The sequence below is a fragment of the Mobula birostris genome, chromosome 14 (assembly GCF_030028105.1).
Source record: "Mobula birostris isolate sMobBir1 chromosome 14, sMobBir1.hap1, whole genome shotgun sequence".
Classification (NCBI taxonomy): Eukaryota; Metazoa; Chordata; class Chondrichthyes; order Myliobatiformes; family Myliobatidae; genus Mobula; species Mobula birostris.
Window position 1 is genome coordinate 72,772,665 of NC_092383.1, and position 19,611 is coordinate 72,792,275.

Consider the following 19,611-nt stretch of genomic DNA (forward strand, 5'->3'; position numbering starts at 1 on the left):
TGCTTGTCCAATCCCTATAAAGGCAAAAAAAAACCAAAATCCTGAGAGCACCTACCACCTGGTTTATGGAAAGCTGCTATCCCACTGTTTTATGATTATTAAAGGGCTCCATAGTACAATAAGATGGACTCAACCTCATAATCTACCTCATTATGACTTTGCACCTTATTGTATACCAGTACTGCATTTTCTCTGGAACTGTCATATTTTATTTTTCACTCCTATTGTTTTGCCTTGTACCACCTCAACGTGCTGCTGTCACAAATTGATCTATAGGAGTTTTAAGGAAGTTTTTCACTGTACCTCACAATGTATGGCAAGAATAAACTAATTCAGCAATTTACCATTGTATTCATGCCAATTAAAAAAGAGCTTGTGCTCATAATAAGTTATCTAAATATAGTGTGGATGACATTTTATAACAATGTAGATGGTAGCCATTTTGGCCATTGAAATTGCCATCCTTTGGATCAAGGGTTCCCAACCTGGGACTCATGGACCCTTGCTTAATGGTATTGGTCCATGGCATAAAAAAGGCTGGAAACCCCTGCTTTAGAAAAATATAGAAACATAGAAAATAGGTGCAGGAGTAGGCCATTCGGCCCTTTGAGCCTGCACCGCCATTTATTATGATCATGGCTGATCATCCAACTCAGAACCCTACACCAGCCTTCCCTCCATACCCCCTGACCCCCGTAGCCACAAGGGCCATATCTAACTCCCTCTTAAATATAGCCAATAAACCGGCCTCAACTGTTTCCTGTGGCAGAGAATTCCACAGATTCACCACTCTGTGTGTGAAGAAGTTTTTCCTAATCTCAGTCTTAAAAGGCTTCCCCTTTATCCTCAAACTGTGACCCCTCGTTCTGGACTTCCCAAACATCGGGAACAATCTTCCTGCATCTAGCCTGTCCAATCCCTTTAGGATTTTATATGTTTCTATCAGATCCCCCCCTCAATCTTCTAAATTCCAATGAGTACAAGCCCAGTTCATCCAGTCTTTCTTCATATGAAAGTCCTGCCATCCCAGAAATCAATCTGGTGAACCTTCTTTGTACTCCCTCTATGGCACGAATGTCTTTCCTCAGATTAGGGGACCAAAACTGCACACAATACTCCAGGTGTGGTCTCACCAAGGCCTTGTACAACTGCAGTAGTACCTCCCTGCTCCTGTACTCGAATCCTCTTGCTATAAATGCCAGCATATCATTCGCCTTTTTCACCGCCTACTGTACCTGCATGCCCACTTTCAATGACTGGTGTATAATGATACCCAGGTCTCGTTGCACCTCCCCTTTTCCTAATCGGCCACCATTCAGATAATAATCTGTTTTCCTGTTTTTGCCACCAAAGTGGATAACTTCACATTTATCCACATTAAATTGCATCTGCCATGAATTTGCCCACTCACCCAACCTATCCAAGTCACCCTGCATCCTCTTAGCATCCTCCTCACAGCTAACACTGCCACCCAGCTTCGTGTCATCCGCAAACTTGGAGATGCTGCATTTAATTCCCTCATCCAAGTCATTAATATATATTGTAAACAACTGGGGTCCCAGCACTGAGCCTTGTGGTACCCCACTAGTCACTGCCTGCCATTCTGAAAAGGTCCCGTTTATTCCCACTCTTTGCTTCCTGTCTGCTAACCAATTCTCTATCCACATCAATACCTTACCCCCAATATCGTGTGCTTTAAGTTTGCACACTAATCTCCTGTGTGGGACCTTGTCAAAAGCCTTTTGAAAATCCAAATATACCACATCCACTGGTTCTCCCCTATCCACCCTACTAGTTACATCCTCAAAAAATTCTATGAGATTCGTCAGACATGATTTTCCTTTCACAAATCCATGCTTTGTCCGATGATTTCACCGCTTTCCAAATGTGCTGTTATCACATCTTTGATAACTGACTCCAGCAGTTTCCCCACCACCGACGTTAGGCTAACCGGTCTATAATTCCCCGGTTTCTCTCTCCCTCCTTTTTTAAAAAGTGGAGTTATATTAGCCACCCTCCAATCCTCAGGAACTAGTCCAGAATCTAACGAGTTTTGAAAAATTATCACTAATGCATCCACTATTTCTTGGGTTACTTCCTTAAGCACTCTGGGATGCAGACCATCTGGCCCTGGGGACTTACCTGTCTTTAATCCCTTCAATTTACCTAACACCACTTCCCTACTAACATGTATTTCCCTCAGTTCCTCCATCTCACTGGACCCTCTGTCCCTTACTATTTCTGGAAGATTATTTATGTCCTCCTTAGTGAAGACAGAACCAAAGTAATTATTCAATTGGTCTGCCATGTCCTTGCTCCCCATAATCAATTCACTTGTTTCTGTCTGTAGGGGACCTACATTTGCCTTTACCAGTCTTTTCCTTTTTACATATCTATAAAAGCTTTTACAGTCAGTTTTTATGTTCCCTGCCAGTTTTCTCATAATCTTTTTTCCCCTTCCTAATTAAGCCCTTTGTCCTCCTCTGCTGAACTCTGAATTTCTCCCAGTCCTCAGGTGAGCCACTTTTTCTGGCTAATTTGTATGCTTCTTCTTTGGAATTGATACTATCCCTAATTTCTCATCAGCCATGGGTGCACTACCTTCCTTGATTTATTCTTTTGCCAAACTGGGATGAACAATTGTTGTAGTTCATCCATGCAATCTTTAAATGCTTGCCATTGCATATCCACCGTCAATCCTTTAAGTGTCATCAAACCAGTGATCCAAAAATCCCCAGTGTGGGCGTAATTTTTCATCAATATTTGTCCTTAATATCTTCAAAGCTTTGGTTTATTCATGCTTAAGCTTCTAAATACCAAGAAATTCTGTCATAGCAGGTGTAATATTTCTGCATGTTATTTAATATTGAACTTATTTGACTCTGATTAATATGCTTTCTTTATCCACCGAGCAAAAAAAAGTGTTTTCTGTTACATTGCCGGATTTTCTTGTAAGATACATAGCTGCAGAATAGAGACACTTTACACTCTGAACATCTGCGGAGGTTTCTTCAAAAAGAAATATGATCGAGGTTACTTGAATTTGACAATGGCTTACAGCATGATGTGCCGTTGACTGGGTCTGGCAGTCCTATGCAGCTTCCTGGAATATGAGGCACAGCAACTCTCCATCTGGAGCCATAGCTATCACACTCTGTGTATTTATAGTAGTAATCCGACTGCAAAAAACAAGAAATGTTTCATGTTAAATGTACAATACAAAACAAGAGGATTCTGGTATAGCATATTGCTAACAAATTAATGGATGTTAAACCTTTAAAGATGTAACAATTTAACTCAATCCTTCAGTACCACTCAAAGCCAAAGTTAGGCATGATATTAGTAACCTCACTGGAAAATACAGGAAATATTAGTGTAGACACTCGCTGAATTAATTCAGATGCAGCATAAAGTAAATACTTATCAATTTATAAAGATCTACAGGATAAGGCAATTACATCGGCCCAATTAGCATTAGGGACCAGGCTTCCAAGAGCACAAGAAGCTGATGTTCATCCTTCATCTTTGTGATCCACTGTTACCTCATCAGGTTGACTTATTGCAGGACTATGAGCAATGTCCTGAAGATGATAAAGTGTAAACACCATTTAGCACTAAAAATCAGATCAATTTTGGCAATAGTAGTCAACAAAATTTTCAAAGAAAATTTTCCTTGTCATTATACATTGCTAATCATTTGTGGAAATCAGTACGTGATTTACAAGAGCTATCATGGAGGAAAAGTTGAATTAAGCACATTGAGGAGAAGTTTAAATACCAGTTTTTGACAATCCAAAATTATCCCAGTGCTAGCACTGAGGTCTGCTACATTGTGAACAGTATGAAAATTCCATGTGCTAGTTCCCATTAGATTTACAAGTTTCTTTCCAATATCTGAAGAACTCCTAATCATCGCAAAATATTGATTACTTGTTTTTAGTCACTTCACTTATCTCCTTGGTCATTTTATGTTGAATTTCTCTGTATACAAAATTAATTGATACATTTGCTTCCATACAGGGAAACACTGATATCCATTAAAAACTTCATAACATGGTTAAAATAAATGGATATCTGTATGACTTTAACTATTACTTGCCTTAATTCAGTCAGATATATCTATGTATTTTACAAGTGGAAGAACGCGTACACACACAACATAAATTCTAGAAGACTAATTAAAGCAATTATAAAGGTTGTACATGCAGTACTGATTTGCAATTGCTCTGCGAATTTAAAGTTGTTTAAACGATATTTCAGATGGTGTAAATATTCTAGTTTTTAACACAGAGGTTGATTTCAGTGAAGAGTGCCAAGTAAAGCTCAAACAACTGTGCCTTCAAAGGCTGTTATTTTACATATTTAATTTTGACTCTGTACTGAACTTTGTCTAATTCCCCTCAATCGCATGGAACAGCTGCTGTAGTATCTCAAATCTATCTTTAGACGTTGCATATACATAAAGAGGGTGTTCAGTAATTTAAATTATTAAATATTTTCTATTGCTATTCATTTTGGACATGATAATCTATGTGCTTCACCTTCATTTATTGCTTGGGCAAAATAATCACTAAGGCACACAAACTACTAAATGATGAAATCCTCTACTGAGAGTGCATTTACTATCCTTTCATTTCTGCCAAGAGGTATTCACCATGCAGAAGTAATTGTTCGTGAGCTTGGAAAAGGCACTGGGTGGTAGACAACAGCATGCCTATGTTATATTATTACAGGAAGGACGTGGAAGCTTTAGAGAGGGTGCAGAGGAGATTTACCAGGATGCAATCTGAATTGGAGAGCAGGCCTTATGAGGATAGGTTGTGTGAGCTAGGGCTTGTCTCTTTGATGTGTAGAAGAATGAGAGGTGACTTGAAGGAGGTGTACAAGATGATAAAGGGCATAGCTTGAGTGTGTAACCAGAAACTTTTTCCCAGGGTAAAAAAGGTTAATACGAGGGGATGTAATTTTAAGGTGATTGGAGGGGACGTCAGAGGTAATTTTTTTTGGTGTGTGCGTGCGTGCGCGCCCATGTGTGCGTGTGTGATGTTGGTGGGACGATATCTTTTTCATGCCTTTACAAGGCGTGGAGTGAGAGAGAGACTGTGTGGTGTGCCACTCCTCACACAGACATTTCGCAGTATTTTTCCCTTTATTTTACCAGGTCGAGTTGCAATCTTGACACTCAACCTGGCACGGATGGAAAGTGTACTCGGGAGCAGCGCCGACTGGGCTCGAACCCGGGAACCGTTGTTCCGGAGTCCGGCGCTGACGTCATTGCACCACCAGCCGGCCCGTCAGAGATAATTTTTAAACACAGACAGTGGTGGGTGCATGGAACATGTAGCCACGAGTGGTGGTAGAGGCAGATACATTATGGATATTTAAAGAACTTTTAGATAGGCACTTAGGTGACAGAAAAAAATGGAGGATATGTAGGAGGGAAGGGTTAGAATGATTTTAGAATAGGTTAAAAGGCAGGCACAACATTGTAGGTTGATGGGCCTCTACTGAGCTGTAATGGTCTACGTTCTATGTTCTGATGCCATGGGACATGAGCTCTAGAGGCAAATTTCAGGACTCTCAGAATCATTCCTTATAATCATACATCGCTGTAATGTTGCCTCCAGTCCTAACTGTGGCACAGATATACCCAGGGATGGTGATGGAGCACCCTGGTTGAAAGCTTTGATTCTACCAGACTGTCGCTTGGCTGGTCTGAGATTTTGGTACAAGACCTACGACCCAAGTCTGGTGCCAAGATTGATGTCAGGTAATTCATTAAGTCTATTCTGCAATTTTGAGAAGCAGTTTCACACAACGAAAGCTATTTCAGAGAGAATTTGAGGGTCCATCACTTGCTGGAATCACACTTCAGCAGACCAGATTAAGATGGCAGATTCTCCATGTTAAAATAAATTAATTAACCATTAAGTCCACGATTTATTAAAAACAACCTGTTGACACTTTCTCAATCAGAATTTCCGAAACAAGCATTTTACTCTAACTAAATGGAGAATTATAGATCTACAGAGTGTTTAGATTGGGATTGTCATTTTTAAAATAAAGGACACTGAGAGGAGATTTGACTGAGGTGCATTACATAATGAAAGGCCATGGAAGGATAAGCAGGAATATAATTGTTTTCTTTGTACAGAGTACAATAACCAGGAGAAATATCTTTACAGTAATTGGTAGGATGTTATATTTCAATATTTCTTCATGACATAGTAAACCATTTTGCCCATTGAGTCTATCCAGCACATTGAGCAATCCCATAAATTCCAGTCCACAACTTATTTTCCTGCAGCCTATACTTTCTTACATGCTCATCAACTGCCCTCAATTGTCGAGCCACCCACGAATGATAGGACAGTTTACAGTAGCTAACTAACCTATCTGTACAATTTTGGAATGTGGGAGGAAACCAGAGCATCTGAGGGAAACACACATGGCCAAAGTGAGAATGTGCAGACACCAATAGGTGGTATCCAAGATCAAGATCAGACAGGATTTAGAAGAAAAACCTTTGGGAGTCTAAAATTCTCTGCCAATATGGATGGTGAAGATACATTTGAAGTCAATTCTTTCTCCCTGCAAAACACCAGACGTTGTACAGAAGTCTTGACTGCTATTGCTAATATGTATTCTTAGTCAACTGGATCTTGATATCCATGTTTGTAAATATTAACTGAAACCCAGAAGGAGAAAGGTCCAAACATAAGGGGGGGTTATAGAAAACACAGCAATGGGAGTACTGCCTGAGAAAAGACGGTCACTTTACCATGTGCGTTGGGATAAGATGAAGATATTACTTAAACATATTTGCATCAATTGTTTGCCATTGTTTGCAAGGCTATACACCAAGAGCAGGAGGATAGAAGTGATTATAAATTTCATTTTTCCCTTGCATGGACACAAAGAACCAAATAATCTACTTCTCTGCTGTAAATGTCTATCATTTTGTGAATTGCTGAATGTAAATTTCCTAGCACCACACACAAAATGCTGGAGGAACTCAGCAGGCCAGGCAGCATCTGTGGAAAAAAAAGTACAGTTGACATTTCATGCCGAGACCCTTCAGCAGGACTGGAGAAAAACACTGATCTGATCCAGAGTGAAATCTCCACGTCATTAGGTAAGACCAGCAGCATAACCACTATGCACTATATCTTGACAGTACAACCTGCTACATGGGTGGGGTAAAGCAGGAGCGGATATGCCATTTATATTAATGAGGCTAAATTCCGATATGTTTCAAACAGGTTCAATCAACAGAAACTTACCACTGACACTATATTGACTTGGATGCGCCATCCAATTTGAAGGTTTCAAGTGTGATGTTTTGAAAAACAGCCCAAGAGGTGTCAGAATGTTTGTGCTGGAGGTAAGTTGCACATAATATTGCATGATCTTTTGTACTGATTGGTTAATTTGGGGAGTATAACACCTTAGTGATATGCCCTAACATTTTTTTTGTATTTACTTGCAGTTTGAAACATAATAAACTCCTTAAGGGTCAACTAGCATTTCTATTGCACATTGCAACTTCATCAAGTAACCTTACCCCAAAATAACCCTGGAAAAGAGTCTGTAACATAGCATATGACCAATGAGTAAACATTATCGCCATAAAATACACCAAATGCAGCAGGGAGAAATGCAAGATAAAAATTTATAATTATATTGACACAAATTATATAGTTTACTCATAAGTTCTTTAAATTTAAACATGAACAACTTCTTTTCCAGCTAAGACATGCAGAATTGCCTCAGATTAGGCACCAGGGCAGTCTAAATAAACAATAATAGAGTGCTGGTTTCCCCATAGCCATTATCAACTTTAAATTCCACTTAAACCCTGTGGTAAACCACGTATATATGTTGTAACTCGGTTACCTGTCTGGACATACCCCTCTGCTGACTGCCCCTGTGGCTCCTCCCACAGAGTCCTGTATAAAGGTGTGCGTCTTGTCCCTCCCCCTCAGTCCGGGGGCAGACACTCACTGTGGAGGTCATATTGTACAGCGAATAAAAGCCTTTCAGTATTTTACCAAAGCTCAGTCTTTTGGAGTAATTGAAGGTGCTTCAATTTTATTCGCTGTACATTTTAAAACATGGAACAGGCCCTGAGACCAGACAAATTAGACCTCGATCCGCAAATGCCTGACGCTGGAAACGCTTTCGAACTCTGGCTGGCCTGCTTCGAAGCGTATCTAGAGGAGATTAAAGCGACCGACCCCGTAGCGAAGCGCAGAGTTCTACTCTCCAGGGTCAGTCCACGGGTTTATTTGCTGATCAGAGACCAGCCGAACTATGATGGCGCGATGAACGCACTCAAAAGACAATACCTACGGCCGATAAACAGCGTCTATGCTCGGCATCGCTTAGCGACACGGCAACAACTGTCCGGGGAATCGAGTGCTGAGTTTGTCCAGGCCCTACAGACACTCATGCGGGCCTGCAATTGCCAGGAGCTGACGGCGGCACAGCATGCAGAACTCCTAGTGAGAGACGCCTTCGTTACGGGGATCAGGTCAGTGTACGTGCGCCAGCGGCTGCTGGAAAAAGCCGATCTTACCCTAAGTTCGGTGATCGAGCTGGCTGATACGTTGGAGGTCGCTCTGCATAACTCCGAGGCTCTCCAGGCACACTATCCTCCGATGGCCTCGTGGGCGCCGCAGACCCCGCAACCCGCCGGCGAATTGACCTCGGCTGCAGCCAGTCGTGAGTCCGCGAAGTGCTACTTCTGCAGACTGGAGAAGCACCCCCGGAAACACTGCTCGGCCCGACAAGCTACCTGTTCCAGCTGCGGAAAGAAGGGCCACTTCGCCAAGGTCTGTAAGTCAAAACCGTGAGCGGGATCGAGCAGCGCCGCGTGCGAGACGTGGGGGTTGCCATCTTCCCTGCACACTGCCACCACGTGCGAGACATGGGGGCCGCCATCTTCCCTGCACGCCGCCACCACGTGCGAGACATGGGGGCCGCCATCTTCCCTGCACACTGTCACCACGTGCGAGACATGGGGGCGGCCATCTTGGTCGGCGCCACCTCCCACCACCTACGACCAACGGGTGCTCACGGGCCACCCCACCGCGCCGGACCAAGACAGTGACCCTACCCTGGCTTCAGTGACCCTCGACCAAAGCGCTCCCCACCAGCTCGCAAGGTCAATGATGGACATCCTGGTGGAGGGGCACAGGACAAGCTGCCTGTTTGACACAGGCAGCACGGAGAGTTCTATCCACCCGGCCACGGTGCAGCATTGTGGACTCATGATACGGCCGGTAAGTCAGAGGGTCACCATGGCCTCCGGGTCGCATACAACAGACATCCAGGGGGGGGTTGTGTAGCGACGCTAGTGGTGCAGGGCACAGAATATCGGGACTTTAAGTTACTGGTCTTGCCTCAACTGTGTGCCCCTGTGCTGTTGGGGTTGGACTTCCAGAGCCACCTGAAAAACGTGACAATGAAGTATGATGGGCCCCTCCCGCCAATTACTGTCATAAATCCCGTTTTGTAGAGATATGTCACGTACCCCGCTACTGACCACACACACACACCGACCCGCGCATCCCACCCAACATCATGCCAACTGCCACACTACCAACACCACTTGCGGCCTCTCCACCCTCAGGGACTGTAAACCCGTGGCAACTAAAAGCAGGAGGTACAGCGCAGGGGACAGAGCTTTCATTAAGTCGGAGGTGCAGCAGCTGCTCAGGGAGGGGGTCATTGAGGCAAGCACAAGTCCTTGGAGGGTGCAGGTGGTCGTTGTTCGGAACGGAGAGAAGAATAGGATGGTCGTGGACTATAGCCAGACCATCAACAGGTTCACGCAGCTCGACGCGTACCCTCTACCCCGCATCGCGGATATGGTCAATCAGACAGCACAGTACAAGGTGTACTCGACCATAGACCTAAAATCCGCTTACCATCAGCTCCCCATCCGCCGGGAGGACCGCCCTTACACTGCCTTCAAGGCGGACGGCAGGCTTTATCAATTCCTGCGCGTCCCCTTCGGTGTTACAAATGGTGTATCTGTCTTCCAGAGGGCAATGGACCAGATGGTGGACCAGTGCCAACTGAAGGCCACATTCCCATATCTGGATAACATCACCATCTGCGGTCACAACCAGCAGGATCACGACAACAACCTCCAAAAATTTCTCCAAGTGGCCAAATCTTTCAACTTCACCTATAACAAGGACAAGTGTGTATTTGGGACCACCCGACTTGCTATCCTTGGGTGTGTCGTGGAGAATGGAGTCATTGGCCCTGACCCCGACCGTATGCACCCCCTGTTGGAACTCCCTCTTCCCAATACCCTCAGAGCCCTCAAAAGGTGCCTGGGCTTCTTTTCATATTACGCCCAATGGGTCTCTAACTATGCAGACAAGGCCTGCCCCCTGGTCAAGTCCACCACATTCCCCCTCTCTGCCGAGGCCCACACGGACTTCAACAGCATAAAAGGGGACATTGCCAAAGCAGCAATGCATGCGGTGGATGAGGCCATTCCCTTCCAAGTAGAGAGTGACGCCTCCGACTTTGCGCTGGCTGCTACCCTCAACCAGGCAGGAAGACCAGTGGCGTTCTTCTCTCGTACCCTTCAAGGCCCTGAAATCCGGCACTCTGCGGCAGAGAAAGAGGCCCAGGCCATAGTGGAAGCTATAAGGCACTGGAGGCACTATCTTGCCGGCAAGAGGTTCACCCTGCTAACTGACCAGAGCTCAGTCGCATTCATATTTAATAATCAGCAGCGGAGCAAAATCAAAAATGATAAAATTCTGAGGTGGAGAATCGAACTCTCCACCTACAACTATGACATCATGTACAGGCCTGGGTAGCTCAACGAGCCCTCCGATGCCCTATCCCGGGGAACATGTGCCAGCGCACAGATCGACCGGCTATACGCCCTACATGTAGACCTTTGCCACCCGGGAGTCACCCGGCTTTTCCACTTCGTGAAAGCCCGGAACCTGCCTTACTCCCTTGAGGAGATCAGGATGATGACCAGTGACTGCCAAGTCTGTGTAGAGTGCAAACCGCACTTCTACCGACCCGAAAAGGCACCACTCCTCAAGGCCACCCGCCCCTTTGAGCGACTGAGTGTTGACTTTAAGGGCCCCCTTCCCTCCACCGACCGCAATGTGTACTTTCTTAACGTAATTGACGAGTACTCATGGTTCCCCTTCACCATTCCCTGCCCTGACACCATTACCACATCAGTTATAAAAGCCCTGCGCAAGCTCTTCACTCTGTTCGGATACCCATGCTATATCCACGGTGACAGAGGGTCCTCGTTTATGAGTGACGAGCTGCGCCAATATCTACTGGCTAGGGGAATTGCAACCAGTAGGACCACGAGCTATAATCCCCGGGGGAATGGACAGGTAGAGAAGGAGAATGGCACAGTGTGGAAAGCCACACTCTTAGCCCTCAGGTCAAAGAGACTGCCGGTCTCCCACTGGCAGGAGGTCCTTCCCGAGGCACTCCACTCCATCCGCTCCCTGTTATGCACGGCCACCAATGCCACCCCTCATGAGCGTCTCTTTTCCTTTCCCAGAAAATCGACCACTGGAATCACCCTACCAACTTGGCTGACGTCCCCAGGGCCAGTGCTGCTTCAGAAACATGCGAGAAGCAATAAATACTCCCCGATGGTCGAGAGGGTTCACTTACTTCATGCGAACCCCCAGTATGCCTACGTGGTTTTACCTGATGGGCGGGAGGACACGGTCTCCATCCGCGACCTGGCGCCCGCAGGAGCTCCGGGCCCCTACCCTGAACACTCCGTGGTGACTATTGACCCCGTACCCACCAATGTATGTACCTACAAGACACCGTGCACCCCAAACCCTATACAGACACCACACGACACTCCCATACCGGGCGCGACGCACACGCACGAGGGATTACCGACGCCTAACATGCTGGCACCTGAAGTCAGGCCGGAGCCAGCACAACCGCCATCGCTGGTGCTATCACCGCCGGTACTACGTAGATCACAGCGACGGACTCGACTGCCTGATAGACTTAACCTGTAAATATACTTGTTTTAAATACTGTCAGTCACTTCACCCCGCGGGACTCTTTTTAAAAAAAGGAGGGGTGAATGTGGTAAACCATGTATATATGTTGTAACTCGGTTACCTCTCTGGACACACACCTCTGCTGACTGCCCCTGTGGCTCCTCTGACTGCCCCTGTATAAAGGTGTTCGCCTTGCCCCTCCCCCTCAGTCCGGGGGCAGACACTCACTGTGGAGGTCGTATTGTACAGCGAATAAAAGCCTTTCAGTATTTTACCAAACCTCAGTCTTTTGGAGTAATTGAAGGTGCTTCAAACCCTTTAATATTCTGGAATCATGAAATGCATCAGGTTTAATTGTGCAAACTTGTAAGAATCTACAGTCAACAAACTTGCTCACAAAAATACCAGAGTGCAAAATTAAGTCCTCTTTTTAATGTACAAGAACACAAAAATCTATGTTAAAATTATTGAATGTTAGCTCAAAAGCAGTCTATTTGGCCCTCTGCCAGCATCTTGCAAATTATATTCAGTTCAATTTACTGCATATTCACATTATTATATCAATATAATTTTCATATTTTCTAAACCCAGAAGGTGGTAATGGGAAACAGATTTCGGCAAGTGGTGATGTCATTCTATTAACCATTTCTACCTCACAACCCAAAAGATGCTATCAGACAATCATATAATATTATTATAACAACAATACATTTCTGGTCTTGATGCAGATCTAAACCAGCAGCAGGAATATTCTGAATTAGAGCACATCAGTTCCATTAAAATTAATGACAGAAAAGTTGGGGGAATTCGAAAGCTGAAGTTCATATTGGTCTCCAAAAACACCAGTAGTGTACAGTGAAAAGCCCAAGAGAAAACAGCTGAAAATAAGGAGGTAAAAATATTATTAGCATCTGATCAGATCATTTTCAGCATTTTATAAACTTCAGCAAAGCTCATTTATTGGTCACAGGTGTTTCCAGATCTTTTTTTTGTTTCAGGAAGATTCTGCAGTTAAACTGTATTCTTAAAACAACCTTTCTTCTCCTGCATTTGGCTCTCAGTCTCTGAAGCCCACTGTTGTGATTAGTAGGAAGAAGAAAAATATCTTTTTTATATAAAATATAGCAGCTATTAATTAAAAGGTTTGTTTCTATTCTAATTGTATTTTCTAGGTCTAGCAGAAAAACTTTGGTGGAGTTGAGAAATACAAATAAAAATTCTTCTAAATATTAATACAGTATTCTAAGGATAAAGAAACTCTGTAGATGCTAGAAATCCAAAGCAACACACAAGCCTAGTAGGTTAGGCAGAATCTATGGAAATGAATAAACAGTCAACATTTCAGTCTGTGACTCATCTTCAGGACTGGGAAGGAAAGCACCAGAATCTCTAAGCATTATTTCTAAGAATTAGATTATTATGTCAATATAGCCAGATCAACAGAAAAATACTCTTTTGTGGCAACGTGAAAACAAATCTCTACAATGTGAACTAAATTAATTAGAATATAAACACAAAATAATTGTTTGCATAAGTATTCACCCCCCCCCCCCCTTTAATACTGGTGCAGCCAATTAGTTTTAGAAGTTGCATGATTAGATAAATGGAGATCTGTTTTTGGAGACCTGTGTGCAGTCAAGGTGTTTCAACTGATTAAAGTAAAAACACACCTCTTTCTGGGAGATCCAACTGCTGATGAGTCCGTATCCTGGCAAAAACTACACCATAAAGACAAAGGAAAACTCCAAGCAACTCTGCAACAAGGTAATTCAAAGCACAAGTCACGAGATGGATACAAGAAAATTTCCAAGTCACTGAATATCCCTTGGAGTACAGTTGAGTCAATCATCAAGAAATGGAAAGAATATTCACACCTATAAATCTGCCTAGAGCAGGCCATCCTCAAAAACGGAGTAACCATGCAAGAAGAGGACTAGCAAGGGAGGCCACCAAGAGACCTATGACAACTCTGGAGGAGTTAGAAGCTTCAGTGGCTGAGATGGGAGAGACAGCACATACAACAACTGTTGCCTAGGTGCTTCACCAGTCACAGCTTTATGGGAGAGTAGCAAAGAGAAAGCAACTGTTGAGAAAAACTCACGTCTCAGCTCGAGTTTGCCAAAAGGCATGTGGGGTACTCTGAAGTCAGCTGGAAGAAGGTTCTATGGTCTAATGAAACCAAAATTGAGCTTTTTGCCATCAAACTAAATGGTATGTTTGCCGTAAGCTGAACACTGCATGTGGGGGTGCTTCACTGCAGCAAGCCCTGGAAGGCTTGTGAAGGTAGAGGGTAAAATTAATGTAACAAAATATAGGGATATCCTGGAGGAAAGCCTGAAGCAGTCTGCAAGAGAACTGCGACCAGGAGAAGATTTGTTTTCCAGAAAGACAATGACCCCAAACATAAAGCCAAAGCTAGAGAGGAATGACTTAAATACAACAAAGTTAATGTTCTGGAGTGGTCAAGTCAGGGTCCAGACCTCAATCCAATTTAGAATTTGTGGCTGGACTTGAAAAGGGCTGTTCATTCATGATCCCCATGCAGTCTGACAGAGCTTGAGCAGTTTTGTAAAGAAGAATGGGGAAAAATTGTAGTGTCCAGATATGCAAAGCTGATAGAGACCTATCCAAACAGACTCAAGGCTGTAATTGCTGCAAAGGTGCATCTACTAAATACTGACTTGAAGGGGGTGAACACTTATGCAATCAATTATATTGTGTTTTATTCTTGTAATTAATTTAGAGCACTTTGTAGAGATCTGTTTTCACTTTGACACGAAAGAGTCTTTTTCTGTTGATCAGTGTCAAAAAATCCAAATTAAATCCACTGTGATTCAATATTGTAAAACAATAAAACATGAAAACTGGGGGGGGGGTGTGAATACTTTTTATAGGAACTGTGTGTTTGCATTCACAAGTGTAAGTAACTATCTGAACAGGGCCATTCTTTGAATTGCCCTAGCTAACATTCACTTCAATCTAAGAGAGAGAAAAAGTCATTGATGAAAAAAGTCACCAGATGCATATTCATTGCCATTTTTATTTACCCAATTTATTCTAAACTGTGTGGGCACTAACCAGGAAAAACAATATTTTAATCCAACGTAATGATTTGATTCATAAATCCTTCAATTTGTTTCGGGGTATTATGATGTAAACCTTTGAATGCTTTACTCTTTCAGGATTCAAGTATACTTAAAAAGTATGCTTTGCACCATATTATCTAAAAATAAATCAATCCTATAAAAATAGGTTACCTGCTTCAAACCCTCCATAGAGGCTTCAAAGCTGAAATTCAGTTTTTGATCTCTCTTATCAATGCGTAGATTTAATCTGACAATTTCTCTGTGGAAACTCTGGCAAATTTATCAATGCCTTTCAGAGAATATTATACAATCACCTAAAAGCAATACATTAAAAAAAAAATCGAAATCTGCTAATCCATCTATGAAACACCTATTTGTATAGTATATTAAGTTCCACACACATTTCACTGATGGCATAATTCCCCGTTGAAATTGGCAAGTGAGTGCTGGTGGGTACAAAGGGAGTTATGTCTGGGGAAAATGGATACTCTGTCACAAAGCTATCAACTCCACTACTTTGGGCTTTACTTCAGGCAACCAATCTACTCCCAGGTGGCAGGTTCACATTTTAGGTATGTTAATAAAGCTCTAATTTAACGTGATTTAACAGGCTGTTACTTCTGACCTTCGGCATACTGCACTGTTAATTACTCAGAAACCCCTTGGCAATCCTTTGGAACTCTGAATGGAGATATGCAATGTAAGGCTGACATGTGAGAGGTCATATGGCTGGCCTTCCTGTGAACTGACAGTGGCAATGTTAGAGAAGCATACCCCAAAACGAAGTTTTGACCTGAGACTTCTAAGGGTCTTCTTTACACAGAAAATAAGAAATAAACATACTAACATCCAGCAGGTGTGATGGAAAATAACTTGGAACTTTCAGGTCGATCTACCAACAAGACAAAATTGATTTGATACAAGGAGGTTAATTTTACCCTACTATTTAAAAAAAAGTCTGGGAACCAAACCAAAATTAGAAAACTGCGAAGGCATCTCAGGAAGGAAAATAATGAACAATATACTAGTTGGACTCTGTTCCCATTATTGGCCTTGGATTATCCTTGTGGTGCCAAGCGAAGAGGTTCCATGATATCAAAATGCTGAAAAAGCTCATGGTTAGTTTGAAGTTCACCCTTCTCATATTTGTGTTGTGTGATGTATTATTGGAACTGGGATTTAATACAACCTTTGCATTTTTTAAAAACATGAACTAGAACTATAAAAATAGAACTAGGAGATATGCAACGCAAGGCTTACAGTGTGCAGGAAATGCTAAGATTGCAGAACCCTTGTGCAGCATTTGTCCTTGCAGCATGATAATAGTAACTTTTTTTTGGCAAGTCTGAAAACTTTCTTGGTGACAATCCTCAGCATTGTTATAGCAGTAGTTGTGGAACCTGGATCGCTGGCTACAATTATCCACAAAGCAAGTTCTGAAACAAACACTATCAATTCCACAAGCAACTTACAAAGAGAACCAGGGCACCAATGCATCTATTTCAAGTGATTTTGTTGCTTGCTCTGTTGCTGCTGGAATAACCTTGCTTCATCTGTGGCCGAGTCGCAGATGACTTCTTTACCCCAGGCCCTTGGCCTCCTCGCCCATTCTGGCTGTTTTGCCTGATATAATAATGGTTTGTTTTCTGCCACCCGTAAGTGAAAATACATATTCACAAAGTATGTTATTTATTGTTTGGTTTTCTATCATGTAATTAAATACGCAAAGTGCTGCTTCTTGTCACTCGAGAGGCTATACATCCTCCCGACACAATATAACCCCTACATCACACTATCTTCTAATACTGAGATAACTCACTGCCCTGGGAACAGATCTCCCTTAGATCCAGTATCCCTGGACAGGGACCAGATCTAGCTGGTCCACCATACTATGTAAATAGAAGCAAAGGCAGTCCACCAACTAATATTTTACTGGAGAACCTGTCAGGGTGAAAGGTATCCATTGTAGAGTTCCACAACTTGCAGACGTAGCCGTAATACTTGGTGTAATGTTTGAAATTCTACCTCTGTATCACAGCCCACCCACACTCTAGCCCTGCCTTTAAACGTTGTTGTCCCTAGCACTTATACTGAATTGGAAACTTGCTGAAAGACTGCAGGGTTGGTTGAGGTGTGGAAAGAATTGCTGGCTTTCAAGCTGCCCCAGGCAACAGGCTAAATTCAATTCAGCCACTTCACGATGCATCAGTCAAAGAAAGGCAATAGCCCTTAAGGTTACAGCCCCAGAGCCACACCTTCTAGCTGTCATGAAAGGCAGAGAGCCAGGTAAGGGCACCAATTCTCTTTGAGAGACAATGAAGTGCTGGTGAATGAGATACAGGCCAGAAAGGAGGACTAACTTAAAATGGAGCAATGCCAGGAGAAATGTACAGATATACATATACATACATATCTTCACTTATAACCCCATCCATATCTCTCACAGAACCCCTCAGAGACAGTTGTCTCCTAAATATATATCAAGCCTAGAAATGTATAATATAGATTATTTGCCTATTATCATTCACTGACGTAAAAACTGAGTAATAAGCGAGAAAGGAGAGATAGGAGATTGCATCCTTTGGCAGTGGGCTTCATTAAACTCGTGTAGGAAATTCTCCATCACCTGGACCAGTGACCAGTAAAGCTCCTATTATATTCTTTGCTGGTTTCAGCTGCGTTTCAGAACTTTGTGCAAAGGCTATGGAGGCCCCATAGGGCTACAAGCCAGGCACACATAGCAAAAGGTTACCTGGGAGATCTACAACCAGTTCGGAGGACAGACATCTGCTTCAGAGATGTCTGTAACTGTATGGTATTCTTAGCATGTTTTGCATCAGCCTCGTAAATTGGTCCATTATGAGACAAGCGTCTCTTTAAATCACTTTGAAATGTAAAACTCATTGGATTGTGCATCTTGTTTTCCTGTGACTGGAACTGAGACTCTAGGCTTAGTTCGGGAAAACTTCAAACTCGTGTTGCACAAACACTCATGGCATTAGGTGCACACTTAACATTAAAAAATATATCAGAGCGGTTCCGTGGATCCTGAACTGAACTGCCGAGTTCATTTTCATGGTTTGTAAAATTTCAGCCAAAATAATTAGTAACTGATTTACTCTGGGTGACATTAATTTTTGGGTCACCGTTCACTAAAAAAGTTATGTGATCCAATTTTTAGGCACCTGCTTCCATGTGCTAGTTAAAGGGATAGCAACCTTTGCCAGACTGATTGACAGCACTCTGCACCCTCACTGCTCACACTTGAAACTTGGTCTTCCTTACATCTTCAATGACTCTTCAACAATTTTACATCTGATAGGAATTTTACTTCATCTAATTCATCTCTTTTTGAACGGCAAGAAACAGACCATATTACCAAGGGACAATGCAAGAGAAGACATTGAAAGGGTCATAGCTAATCTCCTTCAAAAAACAATGGCTGGATATGCCGTTCCTCAACTAGACAGTGCACACTGAGATCTCTGGCCTCCTGTACGCTCTTGCTCTGCTCTGCCAATGTCAAGACCACAGCTTGTCAGCCTCAAGAGCATTCCTGGTCGCTATTAGTGATTGTTGCCGTAATCCCAAGATTGTTGTTCCCTGTTTCCAGAGGTTATCCAAGGCAAGAAAACTGCATCTACATTTCTATCAGTCCACAAGAGAGAATGCAGAGTGAGTATTAGAAAACCATACAATTACAGACATCTCTGAAGCAGATGTTTATCCTCAGAACTGGTTGTGGATCTCCCTGGTAACCTCTTGCTAGGTGTGTCTGTCTTGTAGCCCCAAGGGGCCTCCATAGCCTTTGCACAAAGAACAGCCCTCATGATGCTACTATGCACCAAGATACTGCCCAGGACCCAGAGGGTCACTCTTTTTTCATTCTTGCATCATTGTGGTGCCCATTTTAGAAGCAGCAGGGTTCTCCTCAGTAGCTGGAAGAGTATTGTCCATTTCCTCACTATGCATCTGTGCAGCTAGCTCCAGCGTCACAACCACATAAACAAATGCCAAAGCTGCAAGAGACCAAAATAATACAATTCTTGAAACTGATACAAGAATACTTGTTTCACAGGGAAACCATCAACAATTTTCGAGTGATCTCACAAAAGAAAATTTTAAGATGGTGGTGGTGACGCAGAGCAACGACTTGCTGGCAGTAAACAAAACTACAAACTACTCCATTAAACACACTTTTATTGGAAATGATCACTGCACCCACTTGTCTGTAACTTCCTTTTCGGAGTTGAGCTTTTGCACTGCCTGTACGACCTGGCATTTTTGTGGTGTGAATTGAAGTCTTGAAAGTGCAGGATGGTTGTGGCCTGGCGTGTAGGGGCCAAATTGAGGCAGTGAGGTCCCGGGCCTGGGAGCAGGGAATCAGCTGATGTTTGGCCGTTGTTGGAGTAGACTTGGTGGTGATTTGAAGCAGCAGAACCAAGACGAGGCGAGGTAAAGTCATTGTGGCAGAACCCAGGCCCGAGAGCAAGGAA

The 19,611-nt window shown here is 43.2% G+C and overlaps 1 protein-coding gene across 2 annotated transcripts in view; it reads right to left on the reverse strand.

Annotated features, from left to right (window-relative positions):
- The window catches only part of elapor1 (endosome-lysosome associated apoptosis and autophagy regulator 1), a 120,236-nt gene that overhangs the window by 78,414 nt on the left and 22,211 nt on the right, over positions 1-19,611 (reverse strand). For both annotated transcript variants that reach the window (XM_072278666.1, XM_072278667.1), the window contains exon 2: positions 3,059-3,179. In XM_072278666.1, coding sequence (XP_072134767.1) covers positions 3,059-3,179 — 121 coding nt within the window. The remainder of the gene's footprint in view (positions 1-3,058; positions 3,180-19,611) is intronic.